Below are 24,721 nucleotides of genomic sequence, written 5' to 3'. Positions count from 1 at the left end.
GGACTTCAAACACCTAAAAGTACTACAGTTGCCATTATTATAGAAAACTGTTGAGACAGTTTGGCGTTAAAAGCACCAAATTTAAAGTTCAATAACAGAACTGAGAAATATTCCAGGAAAATCGACTTTAAATTATCTTCCGGGCCAATTTCAAATCTGTAATTGTTTCTACGCAGTTAAATCTACAAATATGTGTTTGGGGATTACGATATATGTTTAATTACTTTAAATTATAAGAAAGAGCCAATAATCATCAGGAGTGTTTATTATTAAAAAGGCGCTTTTCAATTACGCATTATATAACGAGCTAACAACAGCAAGAAATTAGATCAGTAACGGGAGGTTGGAATCGCTTTCAATGGCGCAAACTTTATATGCAATGGTATTATATGGTCCAGAGGAATGTTTAAATTTGAATGGAAAGTTTCAAATAAGGATAAACGGGTGTCGTTTCGGGCGACCACTGATCGACTCTAAAATATATTGAGGTTAAGAACCAGTTTGATCAGCGTATCCGGGACAATAGAATACTCAGCATCACTTATAGGAAGTAGCGATGCCAGAATACATCATGGCCCAAATGATAGAATAAATAAACGTGTGGGCTGTTCTATAACATGAAATTAAAATAATGATGATTACTCAGGAAAACATCTCTTACTATTGTGTAATTATTTTGCCAGTCTTATAATAATGTTACCTTTACTTTTTAATTGTCCCCTTATTAATATTATATACCGACGTAGACAGGATTTCTGTCATAAAGACTACTTTTGCACAATAAAGCAGCTGACATTTACTTATCGTCAATTAGCCGGTAGATCTAGAGTGCAATTAACAGATCCTGATCGAACAAACGAACAGTCTCTGTTAATTGAAATACTGACAGGTCAGTGCCCCTACCACATGGGGATCCTAATTGAAAAAGGGCGGAGTCCTCACATTATCACGACAGTCCACTGATTTTGCATCGTGACCAGGGCCCATAACTTCTGTAGGCGCTACGGGGGGCATTGTTGATTGGAAGCGAGCTTCTTCCTTGATACATCGTTCGTGAGTCCGTAACCATGGCAACTGATGACGCAAGTTACCTGGCCAGCTGGGAAGTAAAAAAAAAAATTCCGGTAGATCGGCTTAACGTAACAGCAGCATCGCTACAAGACAGAGGTCAAAAACCGGATATGTGCTGTTGTTACGAAACCCAATGTTACCAATCAAAGTGTTTTCTGGCATTGCGCATGTTTATAGATGTAATTTTTATGGTTTTCTTTCCTTAAACATAGAAATCCTCCTCATATCATGTTTAAGGTTTCTCACAAGCTCTGACTTACCTACAGAAATAACACGCAGTAGCACATCAGTAATGTAATTTGGGGCGAATATTTTGTGTGTGTGTGTGTGCGTGTGTATATATATATATATATATATATATATATATATATATGAGATGAGCCACGGTGGTCTAGCGGTTAGAACGCTGGCCTTGTAATCTTGGGGTCTCGGGTTCGATTCCCGGCGGTGCCCGAATTTATAACTTGTGTTGGGCCGTGGTCTAGGCAACACGGAGTTTTCCTCCGGGGGATTCCCCGGTTTCTCCGTGGCATCCCAACAATTACTCCATTCACACACAGAAGAAGGCAATGGCAAACCACTTCTGGATCATCTGCCAAGAACGTATATGAACAGGTCCCAGTCCGAGGAAAGGATGGAAGGTTCCTGTTCATATGGACCTGTCGTCAGACAGAACACTAATAATAATAATATGAGATGAAGTATAATTCAATAATAGTTCCTAACAACGTCTACAGAGCATGACATCAAAGATTGTGTGAATTAACTGGGTAAAAATAGAAATGTAATACTCGCACAATAGTTTTAATAAATCGTCCCTTAACGTCCTGAAGGCCTTGCAGCAAGGATATAACCAATCAAGGCATCAAGACAAGAAGCCTCAAATTCTAAAGATGACGTCGGTCATTCGTTTGAGAATTACAGGTCGGAGGAGGAACCGTGGACTGGCTACATTGCATAAACAGGATTACAGTGTAGCCGCTTGATCGGCGCACACAGCAGTCTACTTCTGTGTTGTGGTTTGTTTAAATCAGCTCAGACCCACGTCCCACGTATTTGCCAAACATGCAGTATCATAATTTAATATGATCTTAATTTAATCAAATTCACATCCCAACGATCCTGTCTGCCAGCAATACAGATTACCTGGTGTGACCGTAAATTCTGTCTGTGGATGTCGAGAGTTTTACCAGTTCTAAGAATCTTGGTTCAGATCAAGGGTTCTCTATACGCGCTCCGCTTATATTATTTACTAAATACTATGGTGTTACACTGTATGATAAAAAATAGTTGCCTTGTGTCATAAAACACTATTTGACCAAATCTGTAGTTAGAAAATGACCAGCTTAATAAGAAATATAAAAGCAGGAACTAAAACGCGTCTCACTGGCGGAAACTTGGACACATAAGAATCAAAACAACAGAAGTCAAACCTCACGCAAAAGCTGTATTAACTGCCTCATTAATAACCGATTTTATTACACAAACTTGGTAATACTTAAACATGTTTGCAATAATAAGTTTATAGTGTGTTTAATAAATTTCTATGACGTTTGTATCTACTACCCTTGCGGTCCGAGAAGTAGATAAGAACAATGGTTCTGAAAAAGGCTAACCCCGGTTAAGATGGCTAGTACATGGTATGTAGCACAAAACAGCCTTCTCCCTACAGTCTCCTTAGGGCCACGCATATGAATGACTATACCCTCACGTGACGTCATTACGAAATATGACAAATGAAGCAAGAAGGCGTAATTTGCCAATAGTACGAAATGAGTCAACAAAAGTATCAGTTTACAACTAAGAATGGCGGTGATGGGGCACAGATTTCGTATGATGTAATTCACGTGGATTAAAATTAAATTCACTCTTCTGTACATGTTGCAGTTCGAGACCCATCATTGTACAATGATTCTAATCGTATTAACATTTGTAAAGATGTAGAAAATATTCAGAGAACAAAGTCAAATTATTATGAGCGATTAATTGGAAAGGATATACAGGGTGAGTCAGAAGTATGTTTACAAACTTCGTTTGCGTGTTCCAGGATCAAAAATAAGAAAAAAATCCTATGAATATGGGGTCGCATGTGTTTAATTTTCGAAATAATAGCCAAAAATAAGTTTCAAGGAATGACTTTATGTCAAAGTGAATCCAGCTTCCAGCAAAGATTTTCAATTAACGTTTGGGCAGGAATTGTTGGCGACATGCTTATTGGTCCACACATGCATCCATCGTATCTAAGAGGACTTTCATATCGGCGATTCTTAAGAAGACATTTGCCACGTCTCCTTGAAGATGTACCATTGAATACAAGAAGACAAATGTGGTTTATGTACGACGGAGCCCCAACACACTTCTCCCATCGCGTCAGATATCATCTCAATGAACAGTACCCTCAGCCATGGATTGGGCGTGGTGGCCCACTAGCATGGCCACCGAGGTCACCGGACCTAACTCCATTGGACTTTTATCTGTGGGGTCACTTGAAGTCCGTCGTTTATGCAACACTCATAAACAATGATGACGACCTATGGGAACATGTGCAGAATCTATGCCAGATGATTCGATGAAACCCTGGTGTGTACGAACGAATTCGTCAGTCATGTGTACGTCGTGCTCGGGCATGTGTGGAGAATGGAGGAGCAACCTTTGAGCATCTGTTATAAAGAAACATCCCTGTCCTTATACTTGGCAATAAAGGCATACATTGAAACTTATTTTTGGCTATTATTTGGGAACACGCACACAAAGTCTGCAAACACACTTTTGACACACCTCCATAAAGAGGAGTTCTAATTTATTTCATACATTTTTCACAATATTTTCCATGTGACACTGAAGAAAATAGTTCAAAATCTATCAAATTACAAACTAGCCGATCTCCAATTTAAATTTCAGGCTGTCCGATAAGAACCAAGACTCATAGTGTGACATAAGCAATATTTTATCATTATCGAGACTGGAAACTAAAATCCACGCCTAGTTCTACAGAGTTATCCATTCCCTTCAGATTTCCGACTAAAATGTTGCGTTCAGAACAACAGAATATATAATTTATCTCTACCATCACTGTTATGTGTTCCCTTCAATTTTTAATCCTACGGGCATGAATGTGGTGCGTTGAAGATTTTCGTTATTGAATTAATTCCGATTGAACAACAAGCAGACGGACAAATTGACAGAACACGCTGCTGCTTTGTCTACTGATATTGATCCGGATATATGCGTGTTAGGCCGGTCAGAAAGCCAGAAAGACGCTTTCATTTCGGTCAATACTCGAAATCAGCAGACAGCTAGCTACCCGTGGTAAGACACGGGGCAGGTCCATGTCACAGTGTGGGGTGGGCACACACACCGCAAGTCCTTCTAGAATTTCGTTGTACATTTAGCCTAATTATTCTTAGCTGCTTGTCCTTAATAATTAAGAGAAGTCTTATTGTTACAGAAACTACGAACTATTTACAGTAAAACTTTTGTTTCAAGCTTAAAGAGTGTGAATATTTAATAATTTTAATTCCGTGACACATGTTCTTCCTTGAAAGTTGTTTAGCTTGTCAACACTAAATTTTGGATCTCTGAAGCTTCTACATTAATGTTCCTGAAATGTTCTTACAAAAATATGACATCTTTTATAAATAAAACGATTTCCAGCTATTTACACACGATAATGTAGGGGATGTTATTTATTGAAAATTTTGACATGACCAGAGGTTATGATGAATATTTGCGACAAAGGAAGTAGGAAAGAAATTCCGTCTGTCCATGAGTCAGCTGAATCCACGCCTCCACACCCTTATTCTCTAAAAACCAATGTTATTATTGTCCTCCCATTATTTTCAAATCTTCAAATTTATTTGGAAATTTCTGGTACCTTAAATAAATTTTGTATCCATTACTCACAGACTAAGCATTCTCCGTTATAACATCATCCTTATAGTAACTGGTACAAAGAACAAATTCTGAAGTTCCATATTATGTAATTTTCTACTTCCTTCCATTACTTGCTCTTTCGTATGACCAAATATTCTCCAAATTTCATTCTACGCAAATAATTATGTATTATGGTAACGTTGATAGAGGGTTTTCACAGCGCTGAATATGAAGGTGGCTGTCTTCTTGGTTATAGCAACGTGAGTAACTCATCACTCTGATGATGGAGGCAGCAAAGAACTCTTAAAACGTTGATTAACTACATAGTGTGCAACAATCCATAAAACAACCATCTTCTTCATTGTAAGGGAGACCAGCACATCATCAATCGAGTCATGCGTGAGTAAATACCATTTCCCTTTACCACCGCTGATAACACGCAGTGACTCGCCACAACCGATGCAGACATCGCTCGAAGCGGAAATGCCGTGGTACGGCACAGACGCTAAATATCAGAACTCTTCTAACCCGATTTAAAAAGCTAATAATCACTCAGCTAGTAAAAATTCCTCGGCTATATGGAACCCAAAGATTCATTAACGCCTACACAGAGGCCCGCTACTGGTCCCTATCTTCAAAAACATGTTTCCAATTAACATGGCCACACCCTCCTGTTTACTCATTTGTCTCCGTAGTCTAAAGCTGCAACTTGATCTGTTCAATTTCAGAAAACGTTTCAACTATGAACAACCGAATTCGGCTATAACGTTTACCTTAAAGTGTAAAAAAGCGTCGATATATCAAATCGGCTCAGGCCTCATATAATTCTCGCTGAAGTTAAGGTGATAATCGAAAGTTTTTCAAACAAATAAGCACTGACAGCAGCGATTCGAAATCAAAAGTATAAATTCACGTCGACTTTATCAAATTATTCAATAAACGTATTCATAAACCTATCGTGGGAAAAGCCTGTTCGTTGCAGTCATTAAAGTTTCTGAGCGGTAAATCATAATCCATCAGTGGGATATTAAAGGTGCAAAATGTTAGCACCTGACCAAAATTCAGCAATGGATATATTCTACGCGAGTCCATTCATAAACATAATTCATAAAATGAAAGTTGTGGGTGGTTAGATGCAAAAACTATTATTAACATACTTTATAGTTTAATATTTATAAAGTAATATTTCCTTTATAAAAATCTGTCTCGTTGTACGCCATGTAGGCGCTTGGGGTAGTGATATATAGGTCATACTTATTCTTAACCTCGGCACTAGACCTCCATCAAGCCTCGGTCGCGTTTTACCACCGGGAAAGGACCCCGATACCCATTGGGCAGGAGACTAGATGGGCCCCAGAGGCTAGAGGAAAAATCCAATGTTCCTGCTGAGGATCGAACCCTGGTCGCCTGGTGTATATTAACTATACTGACTGAGCTATCCCCGCTCCTAATATATCATTTATTTCCAATTAAATAAAAGGACAAAAGTACAAATGCAAGCGTATAATTATTAACATCATCAGACTAATTCTGGGATACACTAATGCCAAAATATCTGAATCCTCCAATACATTATTGCCGCTTTAATAAAAGCATTTGTTTAATTCGGATAAATTTGCGTCAGGATAGGTGAGCTGACTGTAGCGCCTGAAAAAATTAACATCTGTGATTTCGAAGACAACAATACACAAAGTTAAGCTGCTAACGTGCAGATTTAGTTGAACTGCGTCATGTTAGGTTAGGGTGGGAGGTTTGGTAGCGTTAGACACAAGCATTTCCAAACGACCATCTGCGCATGCGCAGACCACAACGCGCAATGGCCAGCTGCTAACTAACTAGATGGCTTACCGAACCCGAAGGTTCATCACCGAATTAACCAAAGCCCTCCACCAGACCCTGTCCTGGGCCAACAAAATCCAGTCTCCTTCAACTCCTATCTCCCATAGATCCCGCCTGACATTATCCTCCCATCTACGTCTAGGTCTAAGGGAATTATGTCGTTGAATATGGTCAAATTGGGTCAGATTGGATTGGGTTAAATGAGAATAGTTGTACGCATGCGCAAATCACAATCTGCGCGTGCGCAGACAACAAAGCCGAATATTCAGCTGCTGAAGGCGCGTTCTCACGAATCAAGTTTAATTGACCGATTATAGTTGATCAACAAAAGTTGAATGAAATCTGTAGTGAGAACCTTTGTTTCAGTAGAGTTGATTAACTTTTTAGTGGATCAAGAAAAGTTTGACCCAATCAAACTTTATCGTTCAAGTGATGAGTCATCCGCCATTTGCTTTCAAGTTGAATCCTGTCTTGAAACGTGTGAACTTCAGTTGATTGTCAAGTTCGCTTTCAACTGGTCAAGCCACTCGTGCATGTGTTTTGTTTTTAGTTTTTTGTGTTGTGTTTTTAGTTAAGAAAATGAGCCTCAAGTGGTCTGAAAGTGTGATGCTAAAATTCTTAGAACTTTATCATAAGCATGATTGTCTTTGGAACAACCGACTGGATAAATATAAGAATAAAGATGCAAGAGAAAATGCTTTGGGTTCTATTGTCAAAGAAATGGAAATTGCTGATCTGAAGAACAAAATTAAGAGGATTAGAACGATGTATAAAAAAGAACATTCATTGGTTTGCAAATCAAAAAAAAGTGGAATGGGAACAGAGGAATCGATTTCTTCTTAATATCCATTACCTCACCCAAAAACGACGTTTCTTACGATTTTTGCTCATGTTAAATAAAATTGTTTATAGTTCTTCTTTTAACAAAACAGTTACTATCCGTACAACTTCACGCACAACTGCTTTCGACGCCATTTTTAACTGAAACTGTTGATCAGTTTCTATTGAAATGTGTGAACAAAAACTGATTCAAGTCATATTCAACTTTTGTTGATCAACTATAATCGGTCAATTAAACTTGATTTGTGAGAACGCGCCTTTAGTGAAGATTTCGTTCAGTTTGGTCAAGTTGGAACAGGTTTGGTTAAGTTAGACGAGGTTAGTGATGTGCAAGAGCAAACAAACATCTCTGCATGTACAGACGACATTGACAAGGGGCAGATTTTGTTTAATTTTCTCATGCCGGGTTAAATGCTGTAAGATTAGATCACGTTAGTGGCGTACATGTGCAAACGAATATCTCGCATGCGCAGACGTCAGTTTGCAATATTCAGTTGCTCAGGGGCTGATGTTGAATTTCGTCAAGTTCGGTTAGTTTGGGTTAAGTTAGACGAGGTTAGTGATGTGCATTTTCTTCTTTATTACACCGTCTCCTTTACAGGAGGTTGGCGACATACTATGAACAGGATCCTTCCATCCTTTTCTCGGACTGGGACCTGTTCATATACGTTCTTGGCAGATGACCCAGAAGTGGTTTGCCATTGCCTTCTTCTGTGTGTGAATGGAGTAATTGTTGGGATGCCACGGAGGAAAACTCCGTGTTGCCTAGACCACGGCCTTGCCCAACACAAGTTATAAATTCGGGCACCGCCGGGAATCGAACCCGAGACCCCAGGATTACAAGGCCAGCGTTCTAACCGCTAGACCACCGTGGCGGTCCAGTGATGTGCATGGAAAGCTAAAAAAAGGAAAAGTTGTCCCACTATGCGCCATGTAGGAGTTGGTTTAAGTTAGGTCAGGTTAGTGTCTGCCATGCTCAAGCGACCTTATTCCCATGCGCAGACTACAGCACGCAACGTTCAGCTCCTTAAAAAATCGTTTGCAAAACTAACTTACTTATTATCCTGCTTCAAATTATCCAGCATTATTTACGTAGGCAAACATGCTATTAAATAGTGAGCGAACACACGGGGACACATTTATTCTAGTGGTATAATTTTAAAATTAAAACTGGCTCACATTTCTACTCTGAAATAAACTTTCACAATTCACCATATAAGGTCGTCCTGTTTGTTAATCAATGATAACTTTACACCTTCCGAAGTTAACGTTAAACATCTCTCAAAATTCACACAGCATCAAACACAGGAACAAAATAACTGAACAGTCTGTGACTGTAGTCCAACATAATTTTTCTCAGCTTCTAGGGGGCATCCTTCACATCTTAAATTTTATGGGGATGGAGTGGGGTTCACACCCCCTTTTTAGTCTATGCAGTCTATTCTTTATGTCACCGCCCTTAAGAGAAGTACAGGGGCGGAGTCCAGGCACTCAAGAAAGCACCGAAATGCTGCCCTGGACCGCCCTGACACGACAGTAGCACTGATCTCTATTGGAATGCTGTCAACAGCTTTTGTTACGCGGCCCTCTAACAAGTCGGCAAACTTTTGTTGCGTTATTGCATGAACGCGTTCCTTTTATTATCTTCCTTAACCAAACCTCTCCCAATCCACCGACTATAAACGACGTCACTAAATTTCGTGGTTCAAGTGCACACACCCTCTTATCACGTGGCATGAAGTTCTCAGTACGTTTCTAACTCTGCTACGCTGCAAATTCTGAACTGTTTACATTCGCGTGGGTACCGCTGTCCGTATGCAACGTAATGCGATTTCTTTATGAGCTTGAAACATGCAGTTTGTTGACGGACTCTAGGAAAAATAGCACAGAGGTAATTTCAAACCAGTAGTGAAAAGCGCAGCGGTGCTCCGGCTTGCTGAAAGTAAACCAGAGCATAAATGCCGAGTGACGTATGTTCAATCCTCATTACAGATACAAATCAGACTGCAAATGTTAGTCCATGCTGAATTGTGACGCCGTGTGTTATTGAAGATGGTTACCAAGGTTTCGGAATAATATATCTCACTGAAGTATCAACCTGGTGATGAATGCTATTTATTAAGTTCTTCCGAAGCAAATAACGCGTAATGGCCTCGGGGAAAATCTGTGAAATTATTAAATGCGTAAAACGACTGATATTTTGCGTATTCTTTCATGTAACCGCATGTTTCGAACAATATTTTTACCCATAAAATTTTTAGATTAACATTAAATAGTACAATTCATTTTGAATTACGTGTATTCGACAATTTTATGCGTGAACTAAAAAGAGGTATACATTAGCAAAGGCTGATGAGAATAATGTGACGGAGAAATGTGGAGAAGTGAAAAATAAGGGACGAAGATAAAAAAAATCAGTACCAAGAAACAAAAGAACTCCGTTTTTGTTGAATTTGAAAATAATTTTGTATTTTAAATATGTACAATCTGAAATATTTTAAATATTCCAAAATTATGATAAAATCCAACAGCAGTCCGGAGATATAACTCACTTTCCGACAATTCCTTTACAAAATCAGATACGATAACTCCACGAAACTGCCCCGTTAATGTGTAGGCATGTAATCTTTTCGTTATAAACAGATATTGCTTCACAACAAAATAGAAGCTTAGTTTTGTTGTATAAATACAGATCACTAAATGTCTATACTCATATGTCTATAGCATTTCAAGAACAACTCTTTAAGGAGTCGGAGAGCTATTTTAGGTAAGTAATCGCTACAAATAAAAAAAACTCATGTTCATGTATTTATTATGACATTGGTTTCGATTGTCGGTGGGTCGATATCATATCAGCCTTCGGAATTTTGAAAGTTGAATGACTTTAACAGATGTAAGTGATTAATTTTTTTCCCATCCAAACAATTTACAAAATATAAGAGATCCATACAAGGGTCTGCAAAACAAGGGCAGGATGTTACTAAATCTATGAGTTTTACATTTTATACCCCACGACCCTATAATTACCTAACTTTATAACCATTATCTCTGAAAAATCACAATTGTCGCCATAATCCTTGTATTAATAATGTGAGACTTAACAATTACAGAAGCACTAATAAAAGAAAATTTATTGTGAGAACACTTCCACGATTACAAAATTTTGTAATCTGTGGGTTCTCTCTTGACACACTGAACGAATTATAAGACAACTACAGAGATCATATAGCTTTATGGAGAGTCAATCTTATTATAAATTAATTTGGGAAGACTGACTGAAGAAAACCGCGAAATATGTTAAAATCGTCAGTATCCTGACTGAGATACGAACGTGGACCTCTCACACATGAAGAAATTATAATCACAATAATGTAACATGCCATTAAACATCTCGGTTATTGCAAAATGATCATCAATACTATAAACCTAACTGGCGAACATGAAATATAATATTATTATTGTGGGCAGTTCTATGTTCTAGATTAAATTTATTTAATTTTAAATAAATAAAAATTAAAAATACAGTTCTAAACATACAGAATGTCGTCCTATGAACTTCGTGTTTGACGAACTTACTAAGAATTACGATGTCTGAAAAGGAACTGAAATGTAACTTTGGACTGAACCCAGGCGGTTAGCAGGGTAGGGCAGTCGGCCATGGACTGAATTAATACGTTATATGAATATTTAGAAAAAAACATTTCATTGCGAAAATATGGAAAGAGAATATTTTTGTCTGACGGAAAAATAAAACATGTTATTTACTGATGCGATGACATAACAGAACTTTTCTTAAGACATGTTTCAAAATTTGGCAGGTCTGAAAGTATAATGAAATAACAACAAACACAAATAAAACAAAAATTCTAAATTAATAGGACTAACATCGCTGCTTTTGACAGTGTATCCAATTGAATTAATGCAGTTCAGTGTCAAATGCTCTAACCTTGTAAATGATGGCCTGCGGGGTTCTCTGCAGTCACTCCTCCCTCTCAGAACGAAATATTACTAAACTTAATAGGCTTTTGCGCAAACGGGTGTCGCAGATGTGTAAAACTCGTTCCGCATTAAAATTAATAGTGGAACAATTTTATATGAACATATCTGTTCATAACACGAAAAGTATGACCTCTAAACGGACGGGGTCAGGTGTCAAATCCGAGGAATATCATCTAAGCAAAAACAATATATTAAATATGTACGTCGTCTTAGAGGTCCAAATGGTGATACTGATTCAGAACACTAAATACAAAAGGGCATTCATATAAATGGAAAAATACGTATCTTTATAAAACAATATTCGTAAGTAAAATTAAAAATATGCAAAAAAATGTTCAACGTTTGGTAGTGACATGCGTATTGGGTAAAAAGACATAAGGAGATAGAATAAGATATTTGAACACTCACGGTCACATATACACGGGCAGATAAAATATAAAAATGTGAAGAGAGTTTCAAGGGTGACACAGAAATTAAATCGCCTTAGGAAGAACTCATATGAAGGATGAAGCTATAATTGAACGTCACTCAAAAACACTGACAAATAAGTTATATAGTGCAAAAAAAATACATCAGAACAGCGACCTCCAACTTCCCCAACTCACGGATCGTTTTCCGGAGACCAGTATCCGACGTCTTACATCACACAGCGCAAACAATCTTCAAACCTAATTAGGTCTATTATTATCTGTCTCAACTTGTTTATTTACAGTATAGAACTAAACGAGGTGAGATTTCAGGTTCTTACGACGGTGAGTCTAAAGATGACTCTTTTGTGATTCTGCGCCAAGCAGACTGATAATCGCCCTAAATGTTTGAGGCAGTAAACACTTCCGAAACGTCGGTAAACTTCTATCACACTACATGGCGCAACATCCCAGAAGGCATTCATCAGTAGAAGTCAAATACTTTATTTAAAATTGAGAATTCTGAAACAAAATTACACACAAATTTACAGTAAATAATTTAAGATATACACATTTGGAAAGAACCGTAATCCTTAATGAATTATCTAAAAAAAACAACAACTGTGGTTCGCGAACCACCAGTTAGAAAACTGCATTAGATCTACGGCAACAAATATGTCTTACGCGCTGAGAGAGTTGTTTAACAACCCATGGGACTTTATATGGCAAATTTTAATGGGAATTTTTCTTTGCAATAGTAAGAAAAATCAAGTCAAACTGGGCCAAAATTTTTATCAGATGTAATTTTAACACATAAGTTGGTTTACCATGGACAACTAGTAGTCCTATCATAATAGATTACGTAATGAATTGCTTATTAAACAGAGCCTGAGGAAGGCACAAAACCGACTGCAACTTGTAGTTTGCTGTTACAAACAAATAATGTAACGTGTAAGATTTGAGGTTTTCCCAGCGGTGAGTATGAAGATTTATGTCTTCTGGGTGGCTTATGGAACCCGAAAGTTCATCACCGAATTAACCAAAGCCCTCCACCGGACTCTGTTCTAAGCCAACATAATCCAGTCTCCTTCAACTCCTATCTCCCATAGATCCCGGCTGAGATTATCCTCCCATCTATGTCTAGGTCTCCCCTGAGGTCTCTTCCCCCCAGGCTTCCCAACCAATACTTGATGCACACCTCTTCTTCCATCCATGCTCGCTACATGCCCCGCCCATCTCATTCATCATTATGTAGTTTTCTCCACGCCCCATCGTCTTCTCTCCTAGGCCCAAATATCCTCCTCAACACCCTGTTCTCAAACACCTGCAATCTGCGTTCCTCCCTCAGAGTGCGAGACCATGTTTCGCAACCATACAAAACAACAGGAAAAATTATTGTTTTATTTACTTTAATTTTCAGGTTCTTAGAAATCAGACAGGACGACAAAATATTTTTAACTTAGAAGTAGTGAGCATTTCCGGAATTTAGTCTCTTCCTAACTTCCTCATGAGTGTCATTTTGATTTGTTATTGTTGTTCCCAAATATTTGAATTTTGTAACCCTTTCAAAGGATTTATTAGCCACCCTAAGATAATTTTGCCCGCCTGTCTGCTGATGACGAGATACTAATATGTATTTGGTTTTCTCTGTGTTTACTTCTAAATCAGCTTCCGTACTGCAGTCAATTAGAGCTTCTATGTTTCCCTTTATGTTATTTAATGTTATCCCCCAATATATAACAGTAGCATAGACCAGAAGCTGATGTGTCCCATTCAATTTCAGTTCCACCCGGTTTTCTTGGATCTTCCTAATAGTGTATTTACTAAAGGAAAGCTGAAAAGCAATGGCGATAAAGCATCTTCTTGCTTTAGACCATTTTGAATTTGAAACGTGTCAGACAAATGTTAACCTTTTCGGACTTTACTATACGATTTATTTAAACACGTTTTTAATAAGCCTAACTAGTTCAATGGTTATTCCAAACTCGATGAGAATATTGTACAATTTTTATTTCCTGACTAAATCACAGGATTTCATAAGTATTATCTTATTTAACTCCCTCTGGCGAATAAAAAAAGATCAGTAGCTAACCTATTACGTACAAACCCGCACTGATGATCCCCAATAATTTCGTCTACCTTCAGAGGAAGACGCTGGGTAAAATTTTGTATGAAGATAACAGAAAAATCATATTATTTTATCATTGTTATCCCTATACCTAACATCTACACCGATATCCAAACCCTGGGCAGTTTTCGGGTTTTAACTGTAATAACAAATTAAAATACATAAATTCGCAATATTCAATGAAAGCGCTAAACATGTTTCTGTTCACGTAACAATTCCTCGTGGCAAGAAAACAGCTAAGGCAATCGGCTGAAACCCGTATGCATACATAATACTTATTTACCCGTTCAATACAAAAAAGAGGCGTGCCAACATTGTACTCACCGGCAACAGTCCTGGAGACATTGTCTTAGCTGTATCCGATCATAATAACAGACACAACCGGAATGTTAGGACGCATGGCGTCCTTCTGCGACTCCTTCGTCCGTTTAATACCCTCTTCCTACAATAAACGACGACGCCATGAACAAAATACACAAACACTAAAACAAGCAATTCAAGACACGGGTTTTATCACTACACTGCGCTATGACCGTTCAGGGTCGAACTCTAGCGAAGACTAAAACAGCTATCCTGGCAGTCAGAGACCTCTGCTGCCCAGATGAAGAAACCGAGCAGGCCGTGACGTCAGGATCAATAAAATAAGGGTAGATGGGAAACGAGGAACGCGAAACTTAATTTGTTCAACAGGTACATTCACCAGAACGGATATTTTTGCGTGAATGACGTTTTCCTTTCCGAACCTAGTTACTACTTAAGTTGTTTGCGGTGATAAGATCCACGCGAGCAGGTGATTTGTAGTTAGATTGTCAAATTTATCTTATGCCAACGAGAGAGGTACACTTCTATGTGTACATGTGTATTCAACGTCTCGTCCAACGAATGTCACTCGAATTCAGTGTTATTTTTTCCAGTGCCGACTTCTGAAATACAACCCCCATGCTCATTGCTTGCTTTATAAACGATATTTCGAATTTTATAAGGCACAAGACCACTATCTGGTGGATTATCACGATTTAACTAACTCTGTAGAGCAACAAAGCCCTTCTTGAAAAGTAATAGTAGTGCGTGCAGATAGTTAAGAAATTCCTCTCATTTTATGAAAACCAAAAGTTAATTACAGTGTTTAAAAGATCCCACCACTGGACCCCATCTTGAGCCAGATTAATCTGGTCCATTGTTCTCTTCAGGTTTCAGACTCAAATTTTACATGTCAGGAAAGTGACTAGCTTTAGGCTTGAGGACAGTGATTCGATTCCCAGTAGGAAGAAGGATCTTCTTTTAGCCACCTTCCCGAGATAGGCTCCGGTATACACAAAGGATTCTTTCTGCGGGATTAAAACAACTGGAACGTACGTTCACCATCATCACCTTCCCTAATGCCGACATTAAGAATCCGTGAATGTAATTGTAACCTCAATAAGCGTGCAACAAAATTGCGTGTCATGTTTCTACTTTCATTAATTAAGTCATCAATCTACTCATTTATGCATTTAAGTTCAAAACCTTGTATTATTTGGCGGAATAATTATCAACTGGTGAATGAATACCCTGCGATATTTAGTTGTTTGCTTAGCTTTATAGTCAGCTGATTATTGTGTTTGCCAGTCAGTTAGTCCAGTTGTTAAGGCCGTCCGATCGCGAATTATGGTCATAATTTTAAGTTACGTCAAGTCTGACAGGCGATACAAAGAATTCCAACCAATGAACAAATAATTTAGTCACATAATATTATCCCTATTACAGTCGTAGATTTCCTGGAAGTGCATCATCACGCAGCAAATTATCGAACAACTTTTTTTATGAAATATTTAGGCTGGTGGAACTATCCAGTCAAGATAACACATGCAACACCCTCTATTGTGCACATGTTAAAACACTAATTTCCTTTTTGACTCTGCTAGCAAGAGTTTTGACTGGTTTGTGAATCATTGTCAGAATTGATTCATCCATATTATAAATCCTTGCTGATGAATATTTTCTTTTTCTAACATTTCAACAAGCAAAAACGAATCTTCTGCACTTGTGGTCCACTGAATTCTTACACACGAACTGAGGAGGTTGTTGGTTCAGATAAAGAGAAATTTATGGATCTCTCTTCCTAAACCCAACTAGCCAGTTCCACTCTTTATTCTCATTCCTTTCAATCTGTGCCCACTACACGTTAAATTAAAATAATGCGATTAATATAGCTGTAAAGTGTAATTTTACCACGCTGTCATTTTAGGTTAGTTTCCCCTATATGCACGGTACAAATGTCTGCGTCATCATACGAGCCATCGATAAATGTATTTTTGTCGAGGTTTCCACAGCAGTGAAAATATGCATTGTGATCTTCTGGGTTGAGACGTCATGTTTTGTAGGTTGTTACCGACGTTTTGGAGGAACTTCTACTATATGCCGTGCAGTCCTATGAGGGATTGTCGGCATTCTGCTAAAAGGTTTCTTTTCACTTGCAAGACTGCATGCCACCATTACTCCAGAAACACAATCCACATTTAGAAATGTAGTTTATGAGTATTTCAGTAGCACTGTATTTTGGCTATGCATGGATTATGAAATGCATACATCATTCACTTACTCGCTTGATAATATATTATTTACTTATTCCTTTTTCTGATTAACTCCATGATCAACCTTCACTCACTTATTCATCCATCTATTCATTTATGTATTCACCGTTCCATTATTTCACTCATTAAACAATTCTCATTAATTTCTCGAACTGTTAATTAATTTGCAGTTTGTTTATTCATGCATCTAGTCATATCATAGTTCACCCATTCAATTCCTTTTCCATTAATTTACTCATTCATCATGACATGCACCTTCTGCTGTCAAAACAGCATGTTTAAAATAAAAAATCAATCATAATTTCATCACTAAAGAAGTTAGGATTTTGAATTTTATCCCAAGATCTTAGGCCTATTATGGTTGTCTTTTTCAGAAAATGACAAGTTACCCCCACCCCCCTTGGAATTACGAACTAGCAAGAAAACATTCTCACAGATCTGTTAATAGATCAACTGACCATCTAAATATCCTAAAAAGACACCATATTACTCTTCATTACCTGCATTATTTCAGAGGAATGTTAAAATATGGTAATATATAGTACAGCAGTTTCTTGAACAAATTTTCTGTGCAATTTTGAAGTCACATTACATAAATCTATAAGTTGAATACTCTACAAAATCAGACATTTCTTACTGCTTTACACTGAAGGTGACAAAATAGGCATCCATCTGCAGGCATAAGAACATTCAAGAATGGATAAATTGGTTTTCATTAAATTTTAAATTGGGTTATTTTATGAAAACTTAGATCCATTTCAATTTTCACCTATTGTTTCCTCACATATAAAAATAAGTTGAATTTTCTAGCTTTTGCCTTGAATTATTAGGCTAGATATTTGGATTTTCATGAAGTAAATAAAATTCACTGCCCTTCACACCAAATTATTCAAGTGCCACTGCCTTATAATTTCTGTAATGAGTACCATTAACATTTGGAAGCAAAGTCCATTTCTTGCCACACTTTTATCTGCTGGAGAAACCACACTTCAAGAGCTGTCTGCAGGGACATAGATATTATAGTGTGAAGGTCAAAGGTCACTCACCCCAAACATCTGGGATGCCATTAGCACCTTCCTTGAGGGAAAAACATCAAATCCTGGAGAAGATACCAAAAACTCCTAATGTCTATTTTTCCCCCAGATGGACGTAGAGGGTGTCAACAAATGGATTTTTCTTTAGAGATTTCAAAGTAGACCCAAGCAACAAACTTGAGGATACCGATTGTCGACACAGGCGTGCCTGTAGATGTCCAGCAAACCCATACTCTTCTTCCTAGACGTCCCATTATCATTTCTGAAGACGAAGGTTTGATTCATTGCATCATTTAATGGCAGTGCATTATCTGGTTACATGATGCAGCATACAATCAGAAACTGTAATATGGCTGTGAATTATGAAGGGTAGGAAGTCACTATAGACTGTTTTTAAGAAGCTACCATCCCAGCATTTACCTGGTGGCAATGAGGAAAATATATGAAACCTTAATCATAACCAGACATTTTCCAGCTGTAATTAAAACTGAGGACATCAGGACACATTTTACTAACCACTACAATGCAATATTTGGTTAAAAATAAATTTAAACTTAACCCCATGTTTACTACTGTAGTGTCATACTTCAAAATGCCTAGACAAGCAAGTCCTGCTATCACATAGCAGCTAATCTGTACTGGCAGTCATATTAGACGGCATATAATAAATCAATGCAGCTCAAGCGATTCATAAAAGCATTCCCATGAACCCTGTACAGTCCACACATTCATTAATACTATAGAGAGAACAATTATGAAGATGGCTTCCTTCTGGATTGTAATGCCATGTCTGGTAGAAGTTTACTGTCATTTCATACATCCTCGCCATCTCCCTGAAACATCGATAAACTTCTACCACACCAAACGGTCCTACAACCCAGAAGCCAATCTTCGTACTCACCGCACTGAGAATCACAAAACCTAAGAACAATTATGTTATGAAAGGAGATAAAAGGGTTAAGGTTTCACATTAACTCACCTGTTTCACACTGTAAACTGCCTGTACTTCACATTAATTTTAGTTAAAAAGCCAGTTTTATTGTACAATTAACAAAGAATAGAGGGGGGTCTAAAAAACTGTACATTGTCATATAAACATTTAAACATAATAATGAGAACTCATCCTATGTACACAATGTCTTACAATTTGCAGTACAAAAATTACAGAAACATTCAGTAAAAAATAAATATGTTCATAACATTCATTCTAAGATCACATGGATGAGTATTCTGAGATATTACTCCCACATTGTTTGTTGATGTCATCACATCACTTGCACATTTTTTAACTTCTCAATATGTACAATGTTAACACCTTAAGATGATTATCAGAATTTGTGCAATTCTTTGTTCTGAACACTATTTTTGTGAAAAGGTATGCATTTTGGCACCATTGTCCTCATTTTTAATGTTTATAAGGTTCCAACCACAATTAGTGATAAAACATAAAAGTGTCAACGAAAGAAAAGTTAGGATAACCTGGGTATATGACAGTAAACAACCCTTTGTCACACCACTTAAATTCACTTTATCCTACATTATCAGACCGCTCAGTTTAGTCCTTTTTACCTTATATTATCTGAAGTGCAGCAGAGGACATTTAATTTCATTACATCAGGTACAGCAAAGGGATAACCACTTGCTTAGATATTATCAGATTTTTTGTATATGATCTTTATTTTCATCATTTAATTTATTTCACTGGCTCTCTCTACAATTTTTTAGTCAAATTCAGATTTTAAAATATGAAATGAGGTATCGTAGTTCCTAGTAAGTTATACAACTACAATTTTAGTGTCTTTTGATGCAACAATTTGTACCGCCAAAATAAGGAATATTCATCATGTATGAACCTAACCTAACCTATTCATTTCATCACATGTCTGTCTACTGATGTTTTGGCCATACTTTCCAGAATTTGATTCAATGATGGAAACTGAGGACTAAGTGGCATTATTATATACCCTTAATTCCAAAATGTTTAGAATTAAATAAACGGTAAAGGTAAACTTGCCCATGCTAAAACTCCATGTAATGAAAACATACCAAGGAAAAGTAGAAAATCCATGCACTCACAATTTCATCACCAGATGGAATGAGGTCAGTATCACACTCCATGGAGAAAGAACTTCCAGTACCATGTGGACAGATGGGTGGAAAAGAGAAACATCTCTGTCCCTCATCATCCACCCTGCAGCCAGTCAGTTTCTTATTTGAGCTATCTTAACTCCACTAGAAAACAACACTGACAAATTTCCAGTGCAGGCTTACCAATTAAGCATTTTAGGGCAGTGCCTCACCGAAAACAGAAACTCAGATATTATAATTTATGTATGTAGATGGTATATACACTTGCAAATATGCATGAATATAAAATAGAAATGATGAGACATTCATAAAACATGTTTGTAATTTAATGTCCCCAATATCTGAAAAGTAGCTGCTTTCAGTTGCACCCTTGTTACGCTAACATGTCAAAGAACAAGTGCCCCAGCTGAGGAAATAGTTCATAGGTAAGATGGGTGTCTGGAGAGAAATCTTGCAAGACAGGGCACTTTTCGCTAAGACCCTACCTCCCCTAATAGGAAAGGAGTCTAACCAATGGAGGAAAATAACTTTCAGCCACTCAGGTAAATAAGCATTTAACACTTCCATCCATTCATATGAAGTTTCTACCACTCTTCATTTACCATTAAGACCCATACCACTATTTAAAAGTGTGCTGGATAATTTTGTGGAAAATACAGCTTAACATTCACAGGATATTATAATGACAAAATTCTTGGTAGCAAAATCAATTTCATTGATGCTGTAACCTCTGATACTTGCATTTTATGACATTAAGACATACTAAAATTTCACGATTTTATTTTACATTTTGATGTAGAAGTGTCCCACCAGAAAGGAAAAAGACATGAGCTGCCACTGCAAATTTCAAGTAGGAGTTCTGAAACACCAGAACAATGGGTCCTATCCTTATCTCTTAATTAAACAAATGAGCGCACTTTCAACAATATCAGCTGACTTTTTAAAACTTTTGGACTCATATACATAACGCAACATGAAACTTGTATCAAACAGCTTCCAAGCTACTTCCAAGAAAATAAACTAATGCCTGCCTTTTAATTCTTGAAATTTAAAAATTTAACCACACACCATTCTGCATTTAAAGATTATAACTAAAGACCTTCCCATCATTTCGTTTTAACTTTTACAGTCCCTTTTCAATTTCCCCTTTATGCCTCTTTAAATTTAGTGCTGAAATCTGTTGTATGCTAGGGAAAACTGAAATTAAAATTCTAGAGTCTTGTATTATCACATCATGTGAATGAATCCACATTTCCAGATCATTAGGATTTGAAGTTTTTCATAGCTGTGAGTATGAAGATGGCTGTCTTCTGGGATGTAGCACCATGTAGTCTCATAGAAGTTTATTGGTGTTTCAGAGGTCCTTGCTGCCTCCATCATCAGGAAGCAAGGATATCTCACACATTGGTAAACATCTACCAGACTACATGGTGCTACAACCCAGAAGACAGCCATCTTCACATTTCCATATATTAAAGACAGATGTCTTTAGGTAACAGTAATCACATGAAATCTTCTTACTACCTATGCTATGATATGCTGTGCGATGTTATGATATGGTTTACTCCCACTAGTTAATAAACAAAGTTTTAAGATTGTCTCATTTGTTTTGTGTGATACAAAATTTATTTTCAGCTTTTTGAAACATTTTGTAGCTTAAGTGCGTCATGTTTGTGTTGAAATCGAATATATATTTATTATCTCAGTCTATAAACAAACGTATTTAAAATGTTGTTGTTAAAATTTATATAACACTATAACATCTGTAGTATATAATATTACAATAAGTTATATTATGTTATATTATGGCGCTTTTATCGTAGTATGATGTTATATTTATTATGGCGCTTATTAATCTCAGAAGTAGTCAACTAGGATTACAAGTAGCCTGCCTTCATTAACGACATGGAATACGTTTTATGTGCATTGTGATACTTGTCAGAGTGCTGTAGGAATGTTTCCTTATCCAGCCAAGTGAAAATACAGTACAGTATGTTTGTGTAGGTAGAAGGTTTTATTGTGGATCGCTATTTGTTGGTGACTGTGCAGACAACAGTTCTCTCACATGTGTGTGAAGTTTTGATTCCGTTCTGTTCTGTCGTGTGGTCCAACCGACTTCTCTCCATAATTAATATTTCCAGTTTCAGTAAGATGGATGTCGTTTATATTGAGGAACGAGAAGCCGTACAAAAGAAAACATTTGCCAAGTGGATTAATTCACAGCTGCTGAAGAGCTCAGAACCTCCAATCGCTGACCTGTTTGTAGATCTGCAGGATGGTAACCGCCTGTTGTAACTTCTGGAGTTGCTCACAGGAAAACAATACAAACGAGAGAAGGGTAATATGAGAGTACATCATTTAAACAATGTCAGCAAAGCACTGCAGATCTTGGAGCAAAACAATAAAATGAACGTCTAACTACAGACATGAAGAGCATTATTGAAGACAGAAAAATCTACAAATACACCTATAAATCAATAAATGCATTGCATTGAAATATATAATAGTTTTAAAAAGATAAAAACGACGATATAAACCTGAAGATGATGTCTAAAACATCGAAACATGTCGTGCAATAATTAATAAGCGCCATAATAAATATAACATCATACTACGATAAAAGCGCCATAATATAACATAATATAACTTATTGTAATATTATATACTACAGATGTTATAGTGTTATATAAATTTTAACAACAACATTTTAAATACGTTTGTGTATAAATATATATTCGATTTTTGAAACATGTCTACTGTCTACAAAGCAGCTCAAGTAAAGACGTTCATAAAATGTGCCAATATCATAATGAAAAGGCTTCTGTGGCACAGATGCCACAGTTATATTATTCTTCATTTCACAGTACACATGAACATGACTGAACAACTATTTCAATATAACCCGTCCAGTTTAAAACTTACACTTATTTTATGGAAATAATTGCCAGGTTCAAATGAAAAATGCTCTTTAAATGTGCTACATTCTTTCCCAACACTATCTACTTTTAAAGATGGTTACTGAACCTACCAAGGGAGACAGTTTTAAAAAGAAACCAGACAAAATAAGACCCTCGGTTACAAAGTTGAAGAATTAAGCCTATGATGCAACTTGATATAAAAGTGGTCTAGGTACAGCCTTATAAACAACAGTGGTAGTTGGATCATCATTACTATGACTAGCTTGGTTGTTTTTTATAACTGATGCAAAAACATAACCAAGAAAGCCGTGGTATTAAGATTAAATGTGCCAATATTTGTACATTAAATCGTGGAGTTTTAATCCATGAGAAAAAGTAACTCGGCCATAAGTTCATATAAAACACACAGGAACGAGTATCACACTCATCAAAATACAAAAAAGTTTCTTAAAAACATATACTGACAAATCCAGCAGACATAGCATGGTGAATGTTGGATGCTCTGACCTGGAATTACACTTATACCTCCTCTATCACCAGGATTCGTTGCAGAAATACCAATAACAATTCACTTGATTTACCTCATAACAACATTACTGAACTTCATGTTGCAAGAGGAGACTTCTTGGTAGGTTTGGCTCTACCAGGAGCTACAACATCCAATGGATTACACCTCTTAGGTCTCAGAATAAAATTTAGATTAAAAGCTGTGTTGACAGCATAGTAAACATTTGCATTTGGTGGAAGAACCAGTTCTGAAAAAAGAAAAATTACATAAACCAGTGGATTCACTACTTCATACACTTATTGTTTATTTAACTATAATGAAGATGCTGTATTGACTTATCTGTTATATGACAAAACTAAAAATGCTTACTTTTATTAACATTACTTCTGCTATCACAGAACAAACCAAGTATATGTTCACTCTTATCATCAGAATACAGAATCTGTAATCTGCATCTAATATTGGTATAGTGATCAAATTAAGGAGGATAAGTGAGTGGGAATATAACACAGGGAAAATAATGAATATAAACATAATTTTTGTTAGAAAACCTAAAGAAAATATACCATTTTGGAGAAATAATTAAATATGGCACAATAACATTAAAATTAATCTTAGAAAAATAGAGTATAAATTAATAGCCCAAATTCAAACGGCTCAGGGACTCATGGTGGACTTCTGTGAACACAGAAAAATTTGAGTTCAATACAAAAAAGGAAATTTATTGACTAACTCAACAACCTTGAAATTTTCAAGAAAGATTCTGCATCATATAGTAAATGGACAAGAAGAATTTTTTAAGCACTGTTCATCTATCCTTTCTACATTAAAATTTAAAATAGGAATGTGTTTTAATAATATCAGAACCATGTCCATAAAAAATTATATTCTACCAGAAGTGTGATAAACATGTGAGGATGTAATGAGATAAAAAGCTGGACTTATAAAATGCAGACTATCACAATGAAATACAAACACATGTTGCTTGCTATGATTACCAGTGTATTTTACAATATTCCTCTAAACAAGACTATTTTTGAACATAATAAAGTTCCATTTTTGATTAAGGTTGGTAGGCAATTTCCTGCTACTGTGATTCTTGAACCAACCAGCAGATGCCTAAGAACCTGGTTTTTGTTACATGCCAGATCAGAAATTGTGAAGTTAATTTATTTCTTAACTACATGTTACACATCATGACGAACAAAAAATTATCTCTGTACGTTAAACAGGAACACAGGAAAAGAAATTTATGAAAACAGAGAAAAGTCACTCAAGTTTTCTGAGGATTACAGGAGTGACCCCTCTATACATGATATCACTTTCACAGATACTGTTAGACAAGCTGGAAGATAAATAATGAAAATGATCACAAAATCTGCAAGTTATATATTGCATGTTATGTCTGTATGAAGGATACACTTTACAGTGCATATTACTGTA

General features: G+C 36.7%; 2 protein-coding genes across 6 annotated transcripts in view; both read right to left on the bottom strand.

Moving 5' to 3' along the window:
* The window catches only part of dysc (whirlin protein dyschronic), a 250,246-nt gene extending 235,530 nt beyond the window's left edge, over positions 1-14,716 (bottom strand). The window contains exon 1 of the mRNA XM_087353900.1: positions 14,482-14,716. The gene's annotated coding sequence lies outside the window, so the exon portion shown is untranslated. The remainder of the gene's footprint in view (positions 1-14,481) is intronic.
* Positions 14,717-18,776: 4,060 nt separating this feature from the next.
* Positions 18,777-24,721, bottom strand: part of Rgl (Ral guanine nucleotide dissociation stimulator-like) — an 81,417-nt gene continuing 75,472 nt past the window's right edge. For all 5 annotated transcript variants that reach the window (XM_022068949.2, XM_022068950.2, XM_022068945.2 and 2 more), the window contains exon 15: positions 18,777-23,525. In XM_022068949.2, coding sequence (XP_021924641.1) covers positions 23,374-23,525 — 152 coding nt within the window. In that variant the 3' untranslated portion in view covers positions 18,777-23,373. The remainder of the gene's footprint in view (positions 23,526-24,721) is intronic.

The sequence above is a fragment of the Zootermopsis nevadensis genome, unplaced genomic scaffold (assembly GCF_977971745.1).
Source record: "Zootermopsis nevadensis isolate Lab colony 2312 unplaced genomic scaffold, Znev_1.0 Znev_ptg000022l, whole genome shotgun sequence".
Lineage (NCBI taxonomy): Eukaryota > Metazoa > Arthropoda > Insecta > Blattodea > Termopsidae > Zootermopsis > Zootermopsis nevadensis.
This window is presented reverse-complemented; position numbering and strand designations above follow the sequence as displayed.